Source organism: Anser anser (genome assembly GCF_964211835.1).
Source record: "Anser anser genome assembly, chromosome: 4".
Lineage (NCBI taxonomy): Eukaryota > Metazoa > Chordata > Aves > Anseriformes > Anatidae > Anser > Anser anser.
This window is the reverse complement of record NC_139724.1, coordinates 10,364,895-10,390,976: the sequence shown is the minus strand read 5'-3', so window position 1 is coordinate 10,390,976 and position 26,082 is coordinate 10,364,895. Positions and strand designations below refer to the sequence as shown.

At 39.5% G+C, this 26,082-nt stretch overlaps 1 protein-coding gene across 11 annotated transcripts in view; it reads left to right on the top strand.

Moving 5' to 3' along the window:
• GRID2 (glutamate ionotropic receptor delta type subunit 2) overlaps positions 1–26,082 on the top strand; it is an 804,597-nt gene that overhangs the window by 348,476 nt on the left and 430,039 nt on the right. Inside the window, exon 1 of one of the 11 annotated variants that reach the window (XM_083834803.1) lies at positions 8,363–12,023. The exons of the other annotated variants lie outside the window; for them this stretch is intronic. Within the exon in view, the coding sequence (XP_083690929.1) occupies positions 12,005–12,023 (19 nt within the window). The 5' untranslated portion in view covers positions 8,363–12,004. Of the gene's footprint in view, positions 1–8,362; positions 12,024–26,082 lie in introns of those variants that run through there. 11 annotated transcript variants of the gene reach the window in all.

The window sequence follows — 26,082 nt, the reverse complement described above, 5'->3', positions numbered from 1 at the left end:
TGCAGTTTTTACAGCAGTATTCCCATTCAGAAAACTGTTTCAGTCAAACACAGTTGCAGTTTGAATGCTTAGCACTTCTGTAAATCTGGCCTCAGGTGTTGCACACTGTGCATGCAGGAAATGAGAAACTCACAATTAGGAGCCATCTGTGAAATGTTTGCCCAGCATCACATTGGAGCTTGATCGCAGAGATGGGGATGGAATACAATTCTCCAGAGCAGCATTCAATTGTCTTCACCATCAAACCCTCATTTCTCTTCCGTCTGTCTCCAGCACCATTTATTAACTCCTTGCAGCACTGGCAACAAATGAGGCATGGACAACAACCTTCACTACTCAGCCCTGATTCATTTGTGTTGTGTGGTCCCATACTACACATTCAGTGAGGCACTCCTCCCATCAGAGAGGGGAAAAAAGTACACTTGTAAAATTAAAAACTGATAGTTAAGAGAGAGCTGAATACAGACATTTTTCCCTAGGTTCTGAGTACTTGGTATTACATCCTTAATGTTCTTTTAGTGCAAGTCTGGTGAGTTTGAAATATTTTTCATACGTGTGTGTGTGCTTTCACGTGCTTATGTATTTAAATAATTTCTTCAATAATGGCAACTGTTTCTAAAATCTTAAGCAACCTAGATGTATTGGATAAACATATACTATAAGGCATTTAGTTGTGGAGGTTTGGGAAGAAGTTGGCATTATTAATATTAGTACTAGTATTAGTATTGGCATTATTTTAAGCTTTGACCTGAGAGCAGGAATGGATAGTTCCTAGCCTGGAAAATGCAGACCAAAAAGAGGAAAGAAATCAATATGTCCTGGAAGTTAATCCAAAACAGAATGTCAAAATGATAGTATCAAGGAAAAATGTTTCAAGAAGAGCTGAATAGTGAATTCCTTTGCTAAATACCTGGAAGGTAACTCAAATATAGAAAGGCAGTAGTTTCATCTTTATTGTATAAAGCAAGCCTTGGTTTCACAGCTGTACTCTTCTACATTGAGATAATTTGCTCTGTTGCAGTGCCCATCAAGGAACATTAAGGTCTGTAGGTGAGAGGCAAAGATGTGGGGTTTTTATTGTCTCCTTCAGGTTTCCCTGAGGACCTGATAATAATAAATTCTGTATCAAGAAAATGTGGAGAAAACAGCTTGAATCTCAGACGCTCTGATCGCTACTTAATCTAAATCAGTTTGCCAAATGCATTTTCATCAAGATTGGGAACAGCCCTTTAGTTTTGAGTCAATAGGATGTTCAGAACTAATAGAATGGTTATCACTTAAGACTTTCAGATAAGTTAACTGTTTAGATAAACTACAGAAAACACCCAGACCTAACTGTACGTGTGCAACATAAGTGATGCCCACAGCACGTGGCTAGTGAGCTCTGTTGAGGAGTCTTCAAGGACAGCAGCAAGCAGAGGTGATGTGCAAGGAGTATACCTGGTTCAGAATATGGCAAAGTCAGGGATGGGAGGGTCAAGGAATTGGTAGCTGTACTGAAGCATTTAGGATCTGTTTGTGGGGGGAAAAAAAGAAAAGAAAAAAGAAAAAAAAAAGGCTCTGATGTACTGTATTCTGCAGGCTCTGCTCTCTGCCTCCTACAGTCAGGGTTTTCTGTCACTGAAACCAGTCAAAGCCAGCTCCTGATGTTCTCCGGCATCTTTGTAAACAGCATCACTTGGTGATGACTCGTCATTTGCTGGTCCCCCATGGGTCACTACACTTTTGGTGTTTAAAGTCTGATATTCCGGGTAAACACCAGAGTGCAACAGCTAGATTTACAACTGAACCAGAGACCTGGAGCCGCCCTGTTACCTGCTGAGACCTTGTATGCACTCATTGTTGCACTAACAAAGTCAGGTGCTTTTTATTATTATCATTTTTAGTTATCCAGAGCCAAAGCAGCATGAGTAGATATTTGGCTAAGAACATTTCTGTAGACACTCCTTATTAAGTGGAGTCCAGAAAACAGACAGTTGCAACAACAGTTAGTGTTGTTTACGGCTATTTAATGCCACGATGTAAATAGCAAAATAGTGATAGTAATGGTTATCTGTGTTCTACCAATACGGGATAAAACACTGGCAGTACAATATTATAATAAATACAATTTCAGTGAGAGAAACCATGATCTGTCAGACTTTCACATGACAGTTTTTGTTGAACACTTTTTTTCTGAATTTTTCATGGAACTTCAATTAATGTGCGTAATATTTCTGGAGGCCCACTTGTTTAATACAATAATTATATGTCCATATAGGAACTTTAGGCAAGGATACTGATTACAAGACTTGGCAATAAATATGGGGTGTTGGTAAATATGTAGAAAATGAATGTGTATGTATGATTCATATAGATATATTGTATGCAAGTATGACTGGACCCATCTTCAATGCAAATGAGAGACAAATGTTTCATAGTAGATAACACACTGTGTTATAATTAGGGGTAAAATTCAGGAAACCTAACTCGAGACTTTTTGTTCTAACCATTGCTCATGTAGTAACCTTATTCCTGGAACAACATGGACAGTTCTACCAATGTTGTGTCTGTAGAGACTACATAATAGTGACAAAAGGCACCATTAAGCGAATCTGTGGGTGAGCTGGATGAATGCAGCTTTGTTATATTTAGCTTGCACGTCTTGGGATCAATAACATTAATTGCCTTATGGAAAGTACTTCATCATGTAAATTTTGTAGTTGGACTGTGAATATTTGAGCTTAAAAGAACAGCATTGACTTACATTTTTCCGTCTGTGTTTGGCTGAAAAACAGGAGAGGAAAACCCCAGAGGTAAGAGATTTTGTATGTGCTGAAGTATGAATTACTGTTCCATGTAATAGGAATTGTCTATTGAACTGAAGTGACTTACCTTTTTGTCTCACAATTCCTGAGGGTAATTGCCATCTCAAGTGCTAGATGAGTAGAGTAATAGTATAAAGCTCTCTGGGGAAAAAATAGTATCAATTTACTCTTATTTTCAATTAATATTTTTTCCCCTCTTATGTTGAAGTTTGTAATTAATTAAAGTGTGTGTGCATATTGGGACAATATGTACATTGTTGGTGATCTAGAGACACCCAGGAGCTGGTACCAGAGAGCAAACAACAAAAGAACTGCAGCTTGTATGTTAAATCTTTAATACTTCTTTAAACCTTAGCCTCAAAACATGTTTAACCAGAAAAATGACCTGAAATTTTGATGTTACTAACCTGAATTAATCTAGCTAAATCAAAGTACTTCTGCATAGTTTGATAGAATAACTATATTTACCACTACTAATCTCTGTTGTGTTTCTGTGGGATTTCATAAGCTTAACAAGGTTTAACCATGGCTTCTAAAATCAACATAGGTGCTCCTGGATAAATGTGAGGTGTCCTCTTCCTTTTCCATTTATATTTTAATGGTGTTTAAAAGCACTATGCTATTTGACCTCCTGTCCTTATGATGAGTAACCAAGATAAGGAACTGGGCAGACCATTTTAAACCCTGTAGTACATTCGGCAAGACAACGTATGTAAAATGTAATGTCTTAGACAAATTTCAATATCAGTAATTTAAAGTTTTCTGGAAGTTCTGGTATGTCTTGTCCATCTCACTTGTGCTCAGGGATTTCTTTTTAATGTAAATTTGAATGAATCTACGAGCTCATAAAACTATTTTGACAAATCTCAAAAAAAATGACATGGATTTATGTATTATTTTGGAGCCAAACAGAAGTAATTTCTCATATCCTGTGAGTGCTCAGGATGTTTTTGAGCTTAGATGAATTAAAACTGATAAATCAGTCTCAATAAATCCATGAAGTGCTTGGATAGATTGGTTTCTTCTGTAGTTTCCATTACATGCAGTGCTGTATGAACATTATTATTTTTGTTACAAAAGGTAACTTCCATAATTTACCCCAGAAGGAATTAACGCTTTGTATTAGACAGCAAGCCACTAAAAAAAGTGTTGTGTTTTTATCTGTACTGTAGACATTAGACATCAGAGTTACAGTTGCCATCTGTAGGTGCGTACTGTATAATGATTTTTGCTGTATTTTTTATTAAGCATATAGGATAACTGAAAAGTTTTAAAGGCATATAGGAGTATGAAAAATGCCACTTTTCAATCTTAACTGCTATATAGCTTGGAGCATTTATTGAATAGAGCCTCTGAGTACTGAATATTTTAAAAATAGTGTGGACAGCTGGTGAAATTCTGTCATTATTGGACATTAGAGTCTATCCTGTTCTCATAATCACTATCTTGAGAAAATACCCAGGAAAAAAAAAAAAAAAGGCCGTTTCAGCTGTGTAATTCATATCATGAAAGGCTATAAAAGGAGCTATGGGTCCTTACCAGTCATCCCTATCCAGCTATCTTCATTGTGCCACCTGCACAGGTAGGCAACCCCAGGGATCCAGTTTCCCTGCCTGGTTCCTAGAGGTACTGTTAGGGTGTCCCAGTTGGTGTGGGTGGGTGAAACCTCAGGAGCATCCAACACCCAGAGAGTGGGCAGACAGTTTGATGACTTGCACCTCACAGTGACCCACTTGGAATGACCCAGTTCTGCCAACACATCTCTGTGAAGGACATATGGCATGGCCCACACCATCCATCTCCCGCTGCCACCAGGATGCTTCCACACAGTGTGTTTGGAGCTTCGGTGTTGCTCAGGGGGAACCTTTCTGCCTTCCTTTCAATACATTGCTATCCACAAAGCCATGTGAAAGGTCAGGAAGGCGTGTTCTGAAGTAATGGAGCTAATTCTCTTGAAGAGAAGATCCAGAAGACCTTTGACAAGGAAATTACTGTCTCAACTGTAGAATAAGCATATCTTTGAGAGGAGGAGAGAGAGGGAAAGAAGGCACCCTGGACTTCAGGAGTGGAGGAATGTCTTGTAAGAAAACTTGTCAAACATCTTGCATATTTAAATAATTGTGAGCTTTCCTTATTTACACAATTGTGAGCCCTCAGCCTTAGACATGTTTTATGGCCAGTGGAAAGACTTTTTCTGGGGATAGCATGCCACAGTATGTGAATCAACAGTAGTCAAAATACTTTCACTAGCCCTTCTCCAGAGCTGTAAGGAATCCATAGTGAGCTACAAGGGTTCACCTGGAATATACCATGTTTTTTTTTTTTTTTTCCCTTGACCCTGAATGAAGAGGGAAAGTCTGCACTGATCATCTTGGTTAGGGAACCAACACGAGCCCCTCTAGAAGGACCATGTCAATGCATCTGTTTCTGAATCACCTAATAAAGTGAATTAGTTGAGTTTAGGAGGTATCCTTAAAGAGGACTGCAGGATACAGTTATGAGGCTGTGATTATGCAGGAGTTGTACCCTGATTTGAGCTTGTTGTGGTTTAACCCAGCAGACAGCTAAGCACCATACAGCCGTTTGTCTTCCACTCCCCCTGAGCGAGTGAGATGGGGGAGATAATTTGATAAAAGAAAAAAAAAACAGAAAGGTAAAAGCTCTTGGCTTGAGATAAAAACAGTTTAATAGGACAGAAAGGGAAAGGAAAAATGATAATAACATTAATAAAAGAATGCACAAAGCAAGTGATGCACAATGCAGTGATGCACAACTGACAGATGCCTAGCCGGTCCCTGAGCAGCAGTACCCATACCACCACCTTCCCTCTGCTTCCTCCCCCTCCTGCCCCCTGGCCAGCCCCCCTCCCCCCCCCCAATATTAATTGTCCAGCATGACACCACATGTTATGGAATACCCCTTTGGCCAGTTGGGGTCAGCTGTCCTGGGTCTGTCCCCTCCCACCTCCTGCTGCACCCCCAGCCTGCCTGCTGGCAGGGCAGTGTGAGAAGCTGAAAAGTCCTTGGCTTAGTGTCAGCGCTGCTCTGCAACAATTAAAACATCAGCATGTTATCAACATTGTTCTCATCCTAAACCCTAAACACAGCACCATGCCAGCTACTAGGAGGAAAATTAACTCTATCCCAGCCAAAACCAGGACAAAACTGCATATAACTGTCTTCCAGACTGGCATGTGGCTTAAAAAAAGAGAAAAATAAATAAAAACAAAACAACAACAACAAAAATACCTGAGGAACACTGGTGAGTTTTTTAAGGAGTGACAGGCTTTTTCTTCTGTTTTTCTTTCAAAAATATTACATAACGAGAGCAAGGGTTTATGCTGACCTTGTCATCTCCTCTTTTCACTCAAGTGCAGGATGAGACAGAGCAGAGAAAGTGCTGTCTTTATTACGTGCTCTTTAGTTGTTTTGACTTAGGGTGGACTTTAATCTGGAAATAAGAAGTGGACAGCCACATACCAGGTCAAAAACGCTTTGGAGGATATCTCAGACTCCGAAGGGCACAAAAGGCTGGCAGTAGCCAATAATATAGGACCAACAAGACTGTCATTCCTGTCTGGAATGGTAACTGGAGGCTGAGATGCTTGAGCATCTGAACTGGCACTGGGACATAACCCCACAAGTCTCTGGTTACCACTGGTCAGGACTGGCAGATCAGCCATCACCTCGTCTTCCACCACAACCGTGTTTGCTTCCAGACTAAGTTGTGTGCCCTCCGGACCGCTGAATCTGAGTTCAGCCGTGAGGTCATAGCTCATCATTATGCCGTGCCCAGCTGGGCGTGGATGAATTCGATCTGATAACAGATCTGATAATAGATGTTCTGAGTGCCCACAGTTTTGGTGCAAGGCTTTGATGCAACTTAATTATTATTTGTTAGATGGTATTTCAGACCATCAGACTTTCAGAGGAATGTTTGATGGTTGTTTTTGTGGTTTTTTTTGTTTGTTTTTTCAGTTTCTCTAAGGGTCAAGCCAGGCATGGTTTGCATTTATGTTCCTTTTCTGAGCTATCTGCCCTATCATGGAAGTAACCTTTATACTAAAAGTAAATCTGAAAAGGTCTTGAGGGATCTTTTTCCTGTAGCTAAGTGCTCTCTTTCAGAACAGTGACACTTTGTATAGACAGCAGTAAATGAATGTGGCCTGTGTAAAAGCGCTTCATAACAGTGCTTCAAATGTTGTGTACTTGTCCAGTAAGAAGAATAAAAAATACTTTTATTTATGAAATCTCATCGTGCTCTGAGTAAAGCATCTCAGCGTTTGTACAAAGGGACTTACCTTTGGATAAATGTTCTCTTTTGTATTTGTTTTTTTGTTTGTTCTCCCAGTGGATGGTAAGCCCATGCAGTGCTGCTGAATGTAGAACATCTTTCAAGGTTAAGTAGTCCCTTTGCAAGGCCAGTACAGTTTGCTGGCACTCAACAAGATATTTTTTTATGCTCGATAACAAAGTATTTATATGGTTTATAACATGTTTTCTGGATTCACCGCCCTGTATACAAGCGTGGTGGCCCCCAGTGGGACCTGACCCTGCAACTGCAGGAGCTTGCGGCAGGGACTTGGCCTGACAACCAAAGGACTATGAAAGATCTAATACCAGGAGCTGGCAGCAGTCAGCACGTCTTTCCACATGCTAAGCTGAAGCTGCAAACCACTGTGGGCATGAAGAACTCCAGTTTTCCAAGTGCTTTTGGGCCAGCAGACAAGCAGCCAGGATTGTGTGCACGCATGCCTCTGAGTGAGTGTTTCCCCTGAATTCTGCACATTTCTGCTTTATGTTTTGATCACCTACTCTCAATAAAATTAAACAGAATGTAGGCTGTGTCTGACTAGTTAGTACTTTTGGTTAAAAGAGAATAGATGACAGAGACAGGGAACATGAGAGAGAGAAAATGAAGAACAAACACTGGGAATGGTGATAGCACCTAGATCCACACTATGTGGTGGCACCACAGGTGGGGAAATATTTGGGCAGTGTATACATCGTACACAGACCATATGATGAATGAGTATGCAGCCAGACTGCTTGCTTTACCTCTCTTCTCCCATTCCTCCTTCTCTTCTAGCACTGTTGTGGTAGTCTTAGGCTGTAATAATGAGTGGGAGAAAGCTGAAGAAGCTGTGTGCACAAGGTGGAGAATTGTTAGCAAGTCCAGCAAGGGAACCCACATTAGAAAAGGATGTTCATCCTGCCACAGGCTCACATGGGCTAAGGAAAGGCAGGGTTCTGTGTTTGGGAGAAATTATTTGTGTGTGTGTGTTTGGAAGGGTATAAGGGGAAGAGTATAAGCAGGCCTCTTCCTTGTTGTAGACAGGTTAAAAAGTAGGTCAGAAACCTGGCCAATTTGCTTTGGTTATGAAACAGGAATCTATTCCCATCTGTTCTTTAATGTACAATAAAAATATATTTTGATGAAGATATTCTGTTTTTGTTTGTTTTTTTTTGTTGTTGTTGTTTTTGTTTGTTTGATTGTTTTTTTGTTTGTTTGTTTTTGTTTTTTTGTAGTCTTGTGTTCTAAAGCTCCATAGGTTATTATTCAGATCTACTACCTTAAAAAAAAAAAAAAAAAAGGCAAACTTCATGTTTCATTTTTTGTGGCTCTAGCAAGTGTAAGTTACAGGTTTAATAATTAATTAGATTGGAGATATTGAGGGTGGAAACAAACACACCAATAAAAACCTGAGGACAGGGATGAGATTAAATGTGTCTTGAAGCTTTATTGAGCGTGAAAGTTTCCAGCTGCTGGTAAATGGGATCCAGTGAAAACTTGCATCCTTTGGTAGTCATATTTTTAACAAGTGGTGAGATGCAGAATACTTTCAGGATGTTACAGCAGGGGTAGCATACAACGGCAGTCTAACCCACTGCCACTACAATACCTCTCCTACAGAGAGCAAGTTGATGTATTAACTTTGGCAAGACTTACATAACTTTTTATGCCAGTAGAGTTATTGAAAATTGAATTATAGATGGGAAAAGAATACAGATTTATCTAGAAAGGATAATTTGCATGGCATTTTTAAGCCTTTAAGCCCTGATTTTTATGTTGCAAAATCATTACGTATATAGTGATCTCTCTTCCCATTGCTTGCCTTTTAGCCTGAAGAATGAAAAAATGAAATAAAATAAAAACCCCAAGCACTGGCAAGTGTTTTAGTTTGCTTCTCTGTACTCATGCAGGGAGCCTTGGGACCACAGAAGGGTTAGAAAAAGATTTCTGAGCCATTGACCTGTTCTGTTGCAGACTGCAAGACAAGTCAAATTCAGAGAACTTCTGCTGGTTATGCAGTTTATTCACCCACCCTAGAAGAATCAATATTTTATATATATCCCCACACATACACCCACACAAATACATGGAATGTGGGTGTCTCAGTGGCTCTGCTTTGTAGCAACTGTCCACAAGAAAATATAAGCCTTCCCATTACTGAGTGAAGGAGATAAAGATAAAAGCTGTCCAGTGGAGTCTGATATGTTGAAGTTTTGTGAACTCTCTTTTCTATGTTAGATACATGTTTGATGGCGATCTCTCTGCGACATGTTATTTCTGTTCCTGAATGTCCTGGTCATCCTGACTTTTTTTTTTTAATTATTATTGTTAGTTTCTAAAGTCCTCCTTCTCTTGATCTTAGTAAGTAGTAATTAGTTTTAATTAACTATTAACTGATGTTATTTAAAACACAGTGTAATGTTATATATTTATATATTTTTAATGTTGTACTTTTTCAATCAGCTATGGCAGCTCAGGAAGTATAAAATGAAAGGAGGACTTCTGGGCTGTATTTTTAAGAGATGGAATGATTTGTTTATCAGACCTTTAAAAATATATAACTGCACTTTTTATTACTGTACTATACAAGCAGTGTGAGCTATTGCTTATGAAGAAAGACATGTAGAAGCTCTTAGGAAGATTTACTTATGCATTTTGGTGGACCAATGAGTGAGTTCTGTCAATTTAAGGGTTTTTCCTATTACTGTAAAACAAGTTTATGTGGGGTGTCAGAAAAGAGTCAACTAACAACTCTGTCTTGGGATTGTGCTTTACAGCTTTGTTTGCAATAGGAGGAGTTGGATGGATGTAGAAGGAGGATGGGTCTCTGATAATTCCTACTTCAGACTTGTAATGACATGATAATGTCTTATTTATAATTTTTAAATCTCAACCAATTTCTCACACAGAAGAGAAAGTTAGTAATACTTCTGGAATTTACTTACATATACCACTGTCTCTCATTGTAATAGTACTAAAACTGATGAATGGTATGTTTATTATCTTCATATTACTGATTTTGAAGTCATTCTCAGATCACTGATTTTTCACATGGGAAACATAATGTAGATATAAGTAGAGTTGTTTTCTGTATACGGAGATGGAGAACATATCAATGGTGTGCACAGGAGAACAGGTTTCTGCTTCCAGATGAGGCAGAGACCCAAGTCAGTAAGTCTGTAGCTGAAGAACCAGTGCTACCATGAATATGCCTACCCAGGTCAAGAAGCACTGAGGCCACATGAGGTAGCAAAATGGCAGCCAGTAACCAAGTAGTTATGGGCCTCCACATTGAGAATGTAACTCTGCAGCTTCTGGATCTGCGGGGTCCTGTACATTCGAGGTGCAAATGTGCTCATGGTCTGTAAGTCCCTGGCTTTTAAAGATCATTCTTCATTTTCCACCATTTCCCTCTTCTCTAGAAGAGTGCTTTTCTCTGTTAAGTGTCTAGCAAAGGTGTCTCTACTTTATCTGGATCAGATGAACTGGAAATTATTCTGCATATCTCCTCTTGTGCAATTTTCTTAGTCTGTCTTACATGTTCAAATGTGATGTTACTTGCAATAGTTCATTCTACTTCTTGTGGTTTCTTTTTACCCTCACTAGCTCTTTCTACTTGCATGTGATTTTGTGCCCCATTTCTGGCTTCAACACCAGCCTCACAGGAACAGGAATGGAATTAATATTCATTCAGAAATGTGAAATCCATCACAAGTTAGCTATTGTTACCTTTAAAAAACAATGGTGGGAAGGGTATTCCAAGAATAATGTGTATTTTTGAGAGATAACCGCACTGCCCAGAATGCAAATGTTAGTGGGTTTTTTATTTCTTTTGTGCTCATTTTGCTGTATCTTGATGTGCTACAATAGCTTCCTCTACCCAAGACAACCTAAGAGCTTCACAAGCTCATGACTTGCTATGCTAACAGTGAGCGAACAAACAGAAACTGTAATTACTGGCTTAGTCCCTTTCCTTTACGGAACATCAAAGCAATCACTTAGCTGATAAAATTTGTGGCCTATTCTAAATGAGCTGTTGGTACTCTTTTTAGTAGTTTGCCATTTTTTTCTTTGATGGACTGTATTTAACATTTGGGTAAAAGAAGCTAGGAGAGAAAAGCTTTAAAAAATTAGATTTTTTTTTTCCTTATTACTCCATAATGGATGCTGGTAGAAATCATTGATTTTATTAACTTTTTTAAAGGAATTTAGAACAATTCTTAGAAACCTCTTTTTTATTATTACAGATAAGTGTGTTAGACACATTGCTCTTATTCTACCTAAAAAAAATCAAGATCACTGTTTGACTAATATAGTAATTGAATTCCCAGGCCCTGAGCTACTTTTTTTGTTTGTTTGTTTGTTTTTGTACATATCCATTGCTGTAATATCAAAATAAAGTGCTAGTAAGTACACATGCCTTAGTCAAGAGGAAAAAAAATACTTTTTTTTGTTTTTTACTTGTATTAAAATGTTGCAACAGTGAGTTTTCTAATTTTTGTAGCCTGACAGATCAGCATCAGATTAATACCTGGTTACAGTAATTGGATATTGGTAACAGTGGTGTTAGCAGAGAGATCCTATTAGCTTGTTTACAGAGCAGCCTTACATGGCTAATCCAATTCAGAGCTTAGCATTAATTATAGCTATGCAGAGATGAATGGATATTGGGTGTAGCACCTTTCTGCAGAGAAGCTGGTTCTAGTGGGATAGCATTAGTTAAGTTGAAGGGATGACTGAATCATCAGTTTGAGAAGAGCATACCCAGGAAAAGCTAATATGTACATTCACTGAGTCTGGTGATCAGGATAGTCCATACTTTTCTTCTGGAAAGGAGAAGACTTCACAGAGTTGTCCTTGTTTCTGTCAGAAGGTGAAAGAGGCGGTGATCATAAGCTGTATGTATGAGATTGCAGTGCAAAGGTTAGTTTGCACATCTTTTATCTGTGTTTGCATAGACTGTGATAGGAAGGGCTGCTCTTGGTGTTTAGTTAGCATGACTATATAGGCAGAAGTGTGTGCTGAACTTACAAAGGTCTTGGTGTTGGGTCCTGTAAATATAATGTTTAGGCTCAATTTGAGGACAGAAGGCAGGAAACCTTAGGCTGTCACATGTTATATGAATACAGAACTTGACTGAGCTTGTGATAAAGTTGCTAGACAGGCTGATGCAAGTGAAGTAAAGGCAAAACCAGTTAACTCACTTTGAAGTCCACCTAAATGTTTATGATTTGTTTTGATGACCGCAGGCTTAGTTTGCTTTCTGCTCTTGTATCCTCTCCTGTATATGAATCTGTAGTATGTGTGTTTAACGAATAGGGCTTTAAGAGCATTTTTTTTTTTTTTATATTCTTTCCCCCACAGCAAAACCAAGATGGATAGGAGACTCTTGTTTAAATACTTTCAAGTGAAAGAAAGACATAAACTCAGTTGCTGTATATATAGGATGAATACTTTGGGTTTTTGGATGAAAGTATGGTTCTGTTTCTTGCATGGTGAATTTTAGCCTTTTTTTTTTTTTTGAGCTTCTTTCTAGACAAAAATCAAAACCTAAATTTACAGTATAATTATTATGCATTGAAAATATATGCTTATTGTATTAAGCATATTTAATGTCAAATAATATTATTGTAATACTGTTTTTTTCCTGAGAAGTGTAGAATTTACAGAAGGGGACTAGTAATTAAAACTGTATTTCTATGTTCTCTGTGTCCTTCAGTGGTGCAAACAATTTTAACCTAAATCCAATATTTAAATATTTTTGTAGCAGAACTTAGTAGTTCATGAAAAGGTATAGCTCTTGAAATGCAGTGTGCTTATGATGCATGCATGAAATTGATAATCATATAAAGTGCTGATATTACAGCCATTCTGTTTTCTCCTTTATTTCTTTGGTAACTGCCACAAACTTGTCCATTTATTCCACATGCATCTGCTTCCATCTGAACTGAGTGCTCCATTTCCTCCTGTACTTTTCTTGCAGCATCCCCTTCTACTTATACTTAGTATTTCAGAGCTGACAGAATTGGGTATTCATAGAAAATATATGCAAGATTCACCAGGCAAGGATTTTCAATTTCACAAGGTGAAATTATAACACTTTTGAAGTCAGTGACAAAACTCCCTTCAACTACAGCAGGACCTAGATTTTATCCTCAGTTTTTAGGCCCAGATAAGCACTTCAGATATGAGATTGCCTGCTTCAGAGTTCACAGTGAAAAAACTGACAAACATAGAAACAATGGCTGTTCCAGAAAAAGTGTCAGCAATTATATAACCATTAATTAAAAACTGTACTTTGTATTATTACCTACTTGCCAAGGTCATAGTATGTTTCCATCTTCTAGTCTGATACTGATAATTCACAGGCCCATGCAATGGTATGTAACCTATTTGCATTGTAAAATGCAAAAGAAAGGGCAACATGGTGTCATTATGTTCTCTCTATACAGTGGTAATATGGAATGACCAGGTTACTGGAATTAAAAGCAGTTTCTGTCCTTTTACAATCAGACAAGCAAGTTTAATGATTTTCTGTAAATGTTGAGTGAAGCAGAAATGTGGGTTTTAGTCAAAGTGATTTAGAGGACAGGCTTGCTTGCTTTATCTTTTTTTCCCCTCCAAGACTGTTAAGTAAATGGAACAGACTAGTAAGTAAGCGAGAACATTTCGACCACCCATGCCAAGCTCTCAAAGCATGAAAGCAAAGGCACAGTTTAATTAAATTTATCCAAGAAATCCCTAGACTAAGAAAGAAATAGATAAATAAGAAACATTGATGAGGCTGTTCTTCTGTTAATTTCAGTGGAAGTGTTTGTTTATGGGCATAGGAAGACCCACGCAGCCCCACCACTGTATTGTTATCACTTTCCATTCAGGACTCACAAAGACAGTTCATCTGGCTGGCTAAACTTTGTATTCAATGTAACAGAGAGACTGTTGGTGTTTCTTTAAGCCTAACAGTAATATTTCACTATATCACATTCAACTTTGTAATTCCTATTTTATAAATACTTTTTTTTTTTTTAATTGAGGTACAATAGTACTCTTGAAACTACACAGCAAAAGCATGGTGTAAAATTAAACTTTATTAATTTCTGGTAATTTTTTTTTTTTTAAAAAAAGAATCTGTCTAATAAAAGTAGCAGATAAATTAAACAGATACATGATACAAATTTTGTAACATGACTTTAATTTCCCCTCTCCTGTTGAAAGCAAAATGTAGGAAAGAACATCCACAGGAAGTGGGAAAGTTCTAGGTGGCAGGTGCTACCTTGATAGTGCCTCTGATGATGCCTTTCAACATCATGGGCAGTGTTTGGGCTCTGGCTCATGGTTGGTGCTCCAGCCGTTAGAGTCTACTTTCTTCTCTTTCTTACAGCACAGAAATCACCATGAATATTCTTACTCCCTCTCCTAGAGCTTTGTCTGAGCACTCTTTCCTGCCTAATCTGTTCAAGTGTTTTGTTTTGGAGGGCTGAAGTATTTGACAGAAATCTTCAAAGTCTGAGTGACTCTGATTTTCAATACTTATAAAACTTAAATTTATTAAATTTAAATTGCCGAAACTACTTAGTTCATGCTGTCCTGTTTTCCTGTTAGATTTTGCTGTTGAATAGGAGAAATGAGGTGGTTTAAAACGAGATTGTGATGCTCAATGTAGTGAGAATACATATGCAATTTCAGCAGCATAGGCTTGCACCTGTCCATCCAGGCCAGAGGAGGTAAATAGTGATGTTTCCCTGCAGGCTCCCTCTTGGATTACTAGGGAAGCTCAACTGATGACAGGCTTTCTGAAAAGTGCTCACTACCACAACTGCAAGTGGGTGTCCTTTTAAGCTGATGTCCTACTCAGGCAGGAGCTAAGAGCATGAGGTCTATTTCTATGAGTTAGGTAAGATGCCTTCTCCTGAGCTCTCACTGTGTGATACTGTGTTATCCCTACTATAGACGTGCTTCTTGTGTCAGAGGGAATATAATAGGTCAGTTTTCATAAATCTGCTTGAAAATCTCTCACAAGATACTTACCAGATAGTTGTGTTTGGGTGTTGTGTTGTTGTGCCTGTGTTCACAGTCATCCTTCTTCAGGGAAGTCTGCAGCACTGGTTCTTCTATTTCAAGGCATATTGTGCCTCACAAATCTTTTGCTGGTGTGGATCCTACTTGCCTAGGTCTGAAAGATCAGTATTACTCTTTCTCTCCTCTTATATTTCAGTTGCAAATTTTGAGGAAGTTCTGAAATAACCCTCCTTCACTTCAAATAGCCTGAGAAGTGCATACATGTAAACAGAACAGGTGTTTAAATACTCTCCTATGCCTTTATCAGTTCTCTGAAGCATGTTGATGAAGACCTCTCAGCATTCTTTCAGAAGTAGTGGCTGGCCCTAGATTGATCACAGTAATTCAAGTTTCACAGAAAAAAATAACAAAACCAGTTTGATTTCTCCTGTTGTGCCAGAAAAAAAAAAAAAATATATATATATATATAGTCTGTGTATGAGTGAAGTGGGGAACACAGAAGAAGGTAGGGCTTTTTTTTTTTTTTTTTTGATTGTTTGCTTGGTGGTGTGTTTTTGTTGGTTTTTTTTTTTTTTTTAATAAATCAGGAACTCAGTGATGCAGTGTATTGGGTTTACGCGGCAAGATTTTGGTAGCAGGAGGCTGCAGAGGTGTCTTCTGTAAGAACATTCCAGAAGCTGCACCAGGTTAGATAAGGGCCAGTTTCAGCCGGCTTCAGAGGGACCTGCCACTGCCCAGAGCCAAGCCAATAAGTGACATTGTTTGTACCTCTATGAGGGCAGATTTAAGAAAAGGTGGGAAAAGAAATGTAAAACGCCTGCTGCTGCACAGCAGCTGGGAGAGTGAGGAGTGAGAAACAGCCCTGCAGACACCAAGGTCAGTGGAGATGGCGGGCAGGAGGTGCTCCAGGCACCAGAGCTGAAGTTCGTCTGTGGAGAGGCCCCCGGTGGAGCAGGCTGTCCCCCTGCACCCATGGGTCCCACACGGAGCAGATCTCCACGCTGCAGCCCGTGGAGGAGCCCCCGGTGGAGCAGGTGGATGTGGCCTGGAGGAGGCTGCGGCCCATGGAGAGCCCGGGCTGGAGCTGCAGCCCGTGGAGAGGAGCCCACGCAGGAGCAGGGGATCTGAGGGAGCTGCAGTTTTCTCCTGAAGGATGGACCCCATGGTACGGACCTGTATTGGGGCAGTTCTTGAAGAGCTACTGCCTGTAGTAAGACCATGCAGAATCAGTTTGGGAAGGATGGGATCCCACGTTGGAGTAGGGGAAGAGAGTGATTGTGAAGGAGTAACGGAGATGAAACGTTATGGACTGTAAGCTCCATTCCCCTGCACCACTCAGGGGAAGCAGGTAGAGGGTGGCTGGAGGGAAGGTGTTTTTAGTTTTTGTTGTTGTTGTTTCTCACTGCTCTAGCTTGTTAGTAATAGGCAATACATTTCATTAATCTCCCGATGCTGAGTCTGTTTTACCCGTGATGATAATTGTTGAGTGATCTCCCTGTCCTTTTCTCAACCCTCAAGCCCTTTTTATTTTATTTTCTCTCCCTTTCCCTTTGAGGAGGGGGAGTGAGAGAACAGTTGTGATGGATCTCAGCTGCCCATCTGAGAATTTCTGCCCACATGCAGAAATTCCATAATAATAAAGCGAGTTTATATCAGTACATGTATTAAGTCTCTTCATTGCCATTCAGTTAATTTCTAGGTGACTTAAGGACTGCAGTGTAGCTGAAATCCTACGTGGGACCTGAGACACAAAAGAGGATGCTGACCATAAACCTACCGATTGGTACTGTTAGATGCTTGTTGATAAACTGAGTGCTTTTCCAAAGGAAGACATACAGGCTTACAAAACTCAAAATATATCATCTTATTTTTCTTTGCTTTGGAAAGATGGAAGAACAAATCTCCTTTAAGGCTCAGAAAAATCTTTAAAGCAACAACAAGATAGCACTTTCATAACAAATTAAAAGGGGAATATCTACCCTGTATCTGTGAAGATAAATCTCTGTTGGTTTAGGACTACGATTATTTCAAAATAGAACTTGTTCTAAAATTCTGTAATTCTCTGAGAAATTGATTCTTCTTGAATATAGCGAGGTAAATAATTTTTTATTAGCGCGGTTGTGAGGCAGGCATAAAATTTTCACCCCACTCATCTTTAGGACGGAGTGATGTGATGGAGCCTTTGTTAGGCTAATGCACTTGACTACGTGCTGGGGTCAATCTCAAGTTACGGAAAAGAAATTCCATGGACTTCCTCTACAGTTTTTTCTTTAGATTTGATGGTAGGTGCATAGTTAACTTAAAATCTAAGAGCAGAGTTCACCAATGATTAAATTACATTTAACTTGATGGAGATACTGGACAAATTAGAAAGCTGGGCAGTCACCAACAATATGAAGTTTAACAAGAGCAAGTGCTGGATTTTGCATCTGGGAAGGGACAACCCTGGCTATACGTACAGATGGAGGGACGAGATGCTGGGGAGCAGCCCTGCAGAAAGGGATCTGGGGGTTATGGTCAATAGCAAGCTTAGCGTGAGCCAGCAGTGTGCCTTGGTGGCCAGGAAGGCCAGCCATACTCAGGGGTGCATCAAGCACGACATTGCTAGTCAGTCAAAGGGAAGCAATTGTCCTGCACTGCTCTGGTGCGGCCTCACCTTGAGTACTGTGTGCACTGGTGCACCGTGGCGAAGAAAGACATAAAGCTGTTAGAGAGTGTCCAAAGGAGGGCAACAAAGATGGTAAAGAGTCTAGAGGGGAAGGTGTATGAGGAGCAGATGAGGTCCCTGGGTTTGTTCAGCCCAGAGCAGAGCAGGCAGAGGGGAAGCCTCATGGCGGCCTGCAGCTCCCTCACAAGGGGAGTGGAGGGGCAGGCGCTGAGCTCTGCTCTCTGGGGACAGCGACAGGACCCGAGGTCCCATGGAGCTGGGACAGGGGAGGGTCAGGATGGGTGTTAGGGAAAGGTTCTGCACCCAGAGGGTGGTCAGGCACTGGGAAAGGCTTCCCAGGGACGTGGTCATGGTACCAAGTCTGCTGGGGTTCAGGAAGCATTTGGACACCGCTCTCAGACAAGTGGTCTGATTTATTTATTTATTTACTGGGGGGTGGTCCTTTGGGGACCCCGAAGTTGGACTTGATGATCCTTGTGGGTCCTCTACAACTTGGGTATTCTATGATGATCTGTGCTAAAGCCATAGTTATGACGTTGTAACCATGTTCAGAAATTATGGTCTGCCAAAGCAATTCAGCAAAAAGATTGTTCATCTTTTGGTTTGAAAAAATTATCAAAGATTTGTGTAATGAGCATTGAGAGAGACTGATGAAAATGTCTGATATTGGAGTGGCTAACTGAGGCTTATATCTTGGCTTCAGTGTTCAGAAGGAACAGACACATTAATTTTTTAGCGTTTAAGTCAAATCACATTCATTCTTCCGGGTTTCTCAAAAGTTTTTGCCCACATATGTGGTTCATAGGCACTTCCTGTGTGGTGGAAGTTACAAATTTTCAGAAGTACAAATGTTACAGTAATTTGGAAAGCTTCCTAAGTACCCTTTTTAATTACCCTTTTTTCTGTGTGCTAGAAAGAGGTGTTAAAAGATACAAATGATTATTGAAAAAGGAGAAAACAGAAAAGGAGCTGATAAACAGTTCTGATCTATTTCTACCTCTTTGTTAAAATGTCTGCACTTTGAGGGAAATAGACAGCCTTTTTATTTTGTCAGCACACACTGGTTTAGCACTGCTGTGGTCTTAGGCCAGAACTGCGGGTTGTGTGATAATAGTGGCAACAAATTATGATGCTGAGTTGGTCCAGATGTTTATCCTGAGGTTAAAATCATATCAACAGTGCAACCGGACATGATTTGTTTTGTCTTCTTCCTCCTAAAGCAATGGCATGTTATGACAAGTCAGGAAAGGGAGAAAAGGACGTTGCTAGCTCATCTTTTAACTCATTCAGCAGCTCTGTTGCACATCTTACAAACTGGGATCATGCAAAGGAACCTAGAAAAGCCTTTACTTCATAGTGTTTCATGAAGACAAATGAGAATATGAATTGAAGGCCTTTCCTAATAAGTCTTCACATCTAGATTCATGAGCTGTAGTAGGTTAATATATTTTTAACTGTATTTGAGGTATTGATAGCTTTTGTTAAAGTGGCTTATTGCAGAGTTCTGTATTTGACTTTATGTACAAATTTTGAATATAATTCTTTAATGTTTTTAGACAACGAAGAAAAAAAACTGTCATTGGCCATTTACAAAACATGACTGGATTGAAATGCTTGTCCAGAGAGAACATGGTAGGCAGCTGCAGGAAGCTTAATGACTTTTCCTGCAATTGAGTGTTTGTTTCCATTTTGTAAAGAAAACACCACTCCTGTTTGCTGCATAAACCATCAGGAGTGCGGAATGCAGTAGTAATGTTCCTTCCTTTCCCCACCCCTCCCACCATCCCTGGAAATGGGGTGGTGCACAGAAAACTGTCCCCTTGCCACCTGCACGTTAGAGCTGCCGATGTCCTCCTGAATGGTGGTGAGTGGTAGCAACATGCCATCACTGAGGATGCACAATACTGTATTTTGGGGTGTTTTAGCACTGATACAGACTGGGAGATAAAGGCTTTTCCAACTGCTTTTGACCTCAAGAGGTTTACAAGTGAGAAGTAAGAGGGAGGCATGTTCAGTGGGCGATTGCTGAATTCATCTATTTTTAATGCTCACTAGTGGAAATAAGAAATCTTCCATGTCTTGTAAAACAGATAATTTCTGTGGGGTTAGGGTCTCTGTAACCACACACTGTTGAATTTTAAACACTTCCTGTTGAATTTTATTTGCTGTTTGGAATCATTGGTGCTAGCTAGAAGACAAACGTTTTTCAGGCCTGAACTGAAGTATCTGCCTCTATGGAATCAGGGCAGTTTCTCAAAAGAACAGTCTCATTGCTGAATGCTGGGATATAAAAGAAACAGCCAGTAGAAGACTTTGGGGAGCATCCCCAGAAAGATCCCTATAACCCTGTGATTTGGCTGACCTCCATAGCTACAAAATCTTTCAAATCAGTTTTACTGGTTTTGTAACTAAACAACTTTAGTTTTTTGCTTTCGTGACTGTTGCACATCTCAGTCATGTTTCTGCCTTTTTTGAGTTGCTGTTGGAAACCCATACTTTCTTCAATTTCTTCAAAGAGAAAATTGCTGTGATAAGGGAGTGACCCCTTTGGCTTATCTTCAGCTCCTTATGCTTGTCTGTGTATTTACTATTTACACAATAAATAGAATGTATCCAGGTAGAGCTGGGGAATGATTTCCAGATTAGTTTTAGCCCAAACCAGAACACCCACAGCCCTGGAGCTGAAGGCCTTTATGTCCCCAGTTCTTTTCTTCCTCCTCTTCTTCCTTCCCTCTCTTCCCTGACACACACACACATGCTGGACATATGCAAGGGGAAGTCTTGTAGATAAGTTTTATCTTAGCTGAGATGGTTACTTCATTCAAAACTAACCAAATATAATATCAAAAAGATATTAAAGCTCATGACAGGGTTAATTGATCTGGACACCAGTGGCTAGCCCTAAGAAGGAAATACGGGGTAAGCACAGGTGGTCTTTGAGCTGTGATAGGAACCTCTTGCTCAGTGAACTCTCTACCTCCTCAGTCAGCATAGCACCTGAAGTTGTTTTCTGAAAGTTGGATCTTTAGTGGTATATCAGAAACACTACAAACTAGAGTGGAGATGGCAGAAATATTTTCAAATATATTGTTCATTTACAAAACAGTTTCTAATTTAGTTTTTAAAGGCCAATAACATTTTTAACTAACTCTGTTTAATTTTGGAAAAAGTCATATATTAATGGTTCTAGAAACTGAAATGTAAAATGTAGAAGACCATTTCTTTTTGAGTTTGTTTTGTTACTACAATACGAGGGGGGGGGGGGGGGGACCCACATCAAATAGTGGGTGTTGCCAGCATTATTCTCATCCTAAATCCAAAACACAGCACCATCCTAGCTACTAGGAAGAAAATTAACTCTGTCTCAGCTGAAATCAGGACACAGAGTCAGGTATCTTAGCAAAGAGTTTTGTAGCTAGGAGAAGGCTACAGAAAAGAAGAGCTCAAGGACGTGTTGATGGTTCTACTCCACTGAGCTAAAGCTGTGTATTCCCCATTATGTCACAGGGATAGTTGTTGTAACTTTGAGAACAAAGATAAAGTTCAATTTCACTTTTTTTTTTTTTTTTAAATTAGTCTGCATATAACTACAGCTTTGGGAGGTAAGGAACATAGTAGAAGACTGTAGCATTTGTTCTCTCTTCTCCATGGACTTGCTTTGTAACCTGTGGTAGATTGTTTCATCTCAACACCTTCAGGTTCTGTTTGTTAAAACAGGGATAATGTTCTCACACTGCACAGGAGGTAAGAATCAGAATTTACTCATGGCTGCAGAGTGTTTAGAATTTCCTATAAATTAGGTGTTATTAAAGTGTAAAGCATTCTTTCTTCATAGCAATATGAAAGCAGCATTAAAAATTAGCTCTTCATCTTTTCCTTTTGCAAAGATGAGTCCTCCCTGCAGAGATCACATTCACCCTTACTGAGATGTTTGCAGTGGAGCACCTCCAGTCCTGAAAAACATTTTCTGATGAGATTGATATTGGCAAAACAGTTACCTGGCATAGGTGGGTTGGCTTATGACTGGGAGGGAGCTCAGCTGCTGCTTTGCTTACGGTTATAGTTAGCTTTCTGTGTGTGAAGAATTAAGGCTAAATAACTGTGTGTTCAGGTGCTTCCCCATAGCTCTGCCTGCGTGCAAAAGATACGGCACAGAATCTCCAGCTGTTGTGCAGACAAATGCATCAAGGCTTCTAATGTTTAGCTTTATTCTTTCATTTTAAAGAAATTATTGGTAGGGGAAATAAATGACCTGATAAAATTTTATTGGGCAAGTTTATGATTTTATGTTCCATTTTAAAGTGATCTTGGGAAAAGTTAGCACTAATTAAAACTGCATTTTTTTAATGACCCTATAACAACATGAAAGAGTTATTCTGGCATAATGTAAAATTTAAAATCAAGCTTTACTCAGTCACCTGCGAATAGGTTCTTAGCAGCAATAGAGGCTTGCTTGAAGAGTACATAATGATTTTACTTCATTTCGTCATTTTTGGAGGGGATGAATAGCAAAACTTCCAGTAAAGGCAGGAATAGCTATGAAAATGCATGACTTAACCCAATAGATAAAAAACCGGTCCCCAGGAAGAGTCCAGCAGATCTCTTCTTGTTTCTGTGCCACAGATTGCTTCTTCCCTTGGGTTCTTCTTTTTCCTCATGTAATAAGTCACCTCTTTCTTTCTGTCCCTTTCAATTTTGCAGTGCTTCTCAGACTGTTGTTCCATTTCAAGAGAAAATGTACTGAAGGACCCACTTTAGACTTTTCTGTTGACCTACAGCGAATACAAAGGAAGGTTTTCCTCTTTGTGGTAGGGAAGAGTTTAGTCTGCAATCCTTCACCTGCTACAATAGGTTGTTATTGCAAAGATGCGTATTTCTTCTTTTTAACTGTGTTTTTGCTGCTGTACTTTGTCCTTAATTTGGAGCTGTGAGCACATGTCAGGTGTGTGCTGAGCCACTCACAGGATATAAGTGCAGTTCACAAATCCTAACAGATTTTATGCAGCAGAAGCACCATGGTGCTCATGTTGGCCAATGCAGCCATGTGCAAGAAAAAGAAAATATCTTGTAATGCAGTATAGTTTTAATTCGTGGACTTTTAGATGCTTTGGCATATAAGCCCGTAGGCAGATTTATCTATTCTAGCGTATAAAGGCTACTTAAGAGAGCAAAAAATTGAATGGAAATTGCCTACATAGGTATCTGTAGGTCTTTAGATGTTCTGCATGAGGATGTATTTTGTGTGCATGTTCATTCAAATTGTGATGACAAACTGATGTATGCTGTTGTGTGTGGGTTTCTGGCTTCTAAAAGTCAGCTGCTGAGTCTCAAAGGTAGGTAGCATGAAGAGCCTGACCCTCATTTACATAGGGTGGCACATATGAAAATGTCAAGGTAGCAAGGTGGGTTTTGCTTTTGGGGCTGTAGATTGACAGAAGTTCACTCACAGCTCATCAAGAGTTGTGCAATCTGTGCTAGGCTTTGATTATGAGCTAAGCACTGAATGTGATGCAGACAAAAATGCCATTATCCAAACTTAGCCAGGTGTGCTTCATGCAAATTTTCTCTGAAGTCTATTGCATTTTAAACCATATGGTAATTTGCATTAATCTTAAAGCATATCATTGTAAAATTGCTAGAAATTGGGACATATACCAGTAAAACAGGTATTAAAATAACATACTTCAGATGTGCTTCCTGTAACTTACAGGCTACGATAAAGAAGAAATACTGTGTACCATCTGAAATCGAATATTCCATTAAAAATGATAAAACTTACTTCATACCATGTGATAAAACATCTCAAACATCAAAGCCATTAACAGTGTGTATCTGCTTGGAGCAAAACTAGCTTTATCTACAGAAAGAGAAGCGACAGGTATTGTGGAGTGGGGGTAGATTTTTGTGCATTCTTATATGAGGTAGTTTGTGAGTCTAGGAGGTATGTTTTTCAAACCATAAACTCCTTTCCTAGCTGGCACTTTTGATAGTCTTTTAAGACCTGAAGCCCTTTGCACCTTGCTAGCTTGCTGTGACTGAAGCAAGCAGGAATGTTTCACAGGGAATGGAAGCATTCAGTGCATCCTCAGTCTAGTCAGAAATAATGTTGTGGGGCACTGCTTTTTGAGAGTCACACCTTCACTCGAGCTGCATGTTTGAAGAGTCAGTGATGGCAAGTTTTCTTTTTTTCTGAGTCTAAGTCTATCAAAGGAAATAGAAGAGCTTCACTCTGAGAAGGAGATTTCCTGCTGGTATCACTTAACAATGCACTTTCTGATTTCTCTAGCTTCAATGAGAAACAGCTACAATAATGCTGGCAACTGAGGGAGTGGGAACATTAGCTAGAATCTGAAGAGAGGAAATATTCAGTAAGATCTTAAAAACGCTGTACCTTGCACTTTTACACTGTTCACTTTTTTTTTTAAGACATTCTAAAAATTTCACTTTCATTAAATATCATTAGCACACGTAACATTAATTCTGGTCCTGACCCACTTGTACGTAGGAAATAGTCATCTCTAAAATTATCAACAAATTCTGTACAGCAAAAGTACGAGATCCAGCACAGTGTTTTCCCTTTCATTTTATAAAAGCATGTATGCAGTTGTGGGTGTAAGTTATCAATGAGTTTTGACTTGATTCTATGCAAATGTAATTACTGCTTCTTTCTGGTGTGATAGATTAGTTTTGGTATTGCTCTAGTTGCTTGTATAGTCCTCGTTCCTAGTGTACAGTATTTTGAGCTAGATGGGCAGGCAGCATAGACTGTAATGGTATTAGTAAGGGCTTTTCATCATAAAATAATTGTCAATTATCTGTATGGTTGCATCAAAGCAGAAAGGAAACGCAGCTGAGTTAAGCTAACACAGTTGCATATCAAACCCTGTGGTCTTCACCTAACTCTTTCTAGCGTTCATTTACATAATTATGCCAAAGCAAAAACTGACTTTCACTCACAATCAATTTGAACGTTAATTGTAGATGAATGCAATCTTTTAATTATTCCTTTTGTGACTGGAGAGATAAGCTGGTAAGGCATAAATGAACAGTGATTAGAAAATTGAGCAAAACAGGGGAAGCCAGTGGAGGGAAAGTGTGGAAATAGGTGCATTTCTCTTGCCAAGTTTCACTCTTCTTTGGGTCATAAGGTTAATGACTATATGCTAGAGATTTGCTTCAGGTTACAGAAATTGCAGACAAAAGTCTCAAGTGAAAGAAGGGTCAGAAAGGGAATCCTCTTCAAGCAAAACTGCTCTTTTATTTCAATCAATGCCAGAGGAGACATCTTTGCTCAGTGGCTGGAATATATTATCCTTTTCAAAAGGCCAGTTGAAAGAGGTTCAATAGATAAGCTAATTTTAAATCAAAAGCTGTGTGATAATACATTAATCTCCCCTCATCTGACATTTTCCACCCGGGAAAAAAAATACAGAGGCTGGGGCTGACCCAGCATAGGGACTTCAGCCTACCTGCACAAGTTGCAAGGAGGGAGAAAGCTGTCACATGCCCAAGGGCAAGGCTGGCAAGGGGCACAGTGGAGAAACCAACGCCCTGAGCTGCTTGATAGGTGCCACAAAGAAGTTATATGTATTTCAAATGGGGCTGTAGTTAAAAGAAGCCCCATGAGAGTTCATGTCTTTACATTTCCAAAATCAGCCGTTCCAAGACAGTGCTTTCCTAATTGCTTGAAATTAATTTATTCTTGTCTGCTTTCTTTTCTCATGGTGTATCTAGGGTTAAGCGTTCAGTCATCCACACCATTGGGAATCTCTCTTTAAGGTTGGTTGATTATTGTTTCTCTCTTCTCAAGCTGTTCTAACTGAAACATGGATTTCCAAGGTTTACAGACCACAACATATATCCTCTTTGCCATCTATGGACCTAACCTGTTCTGTGCCTGTCTCAAACACAACTGGGGCTCTGTCCCTACCAGCTGAACCGATTAGACTACATAAGGGCAATTTGTCTCTCAAAACTGATCGACCTAGTTGGCTTAAGAGTAATGGAACCAGATGAAAATCATGGGGCTCTGCTGACGTTACACCTGCAGTACTGCGATGTGTCTCACTGCCTTCACTTGGTTCAAAAAGCACCAGAAGTGTCTAGGCTCCCTGAGAGCGCTTTGCTCTGCCTGATGGCTGAAGGGATGTGAAAGCTGTGTTATTTCTAAATATATAATATTCCCTTCTTGCTTCCTGCAAAGTAAATTAGATTTTTCTCCAGAATTTGTGCAGGTTACCTATAGAACCCTGAAAGGATTTATTTTTTTTTTTTAAATGCCTTTCTAGCATTTGG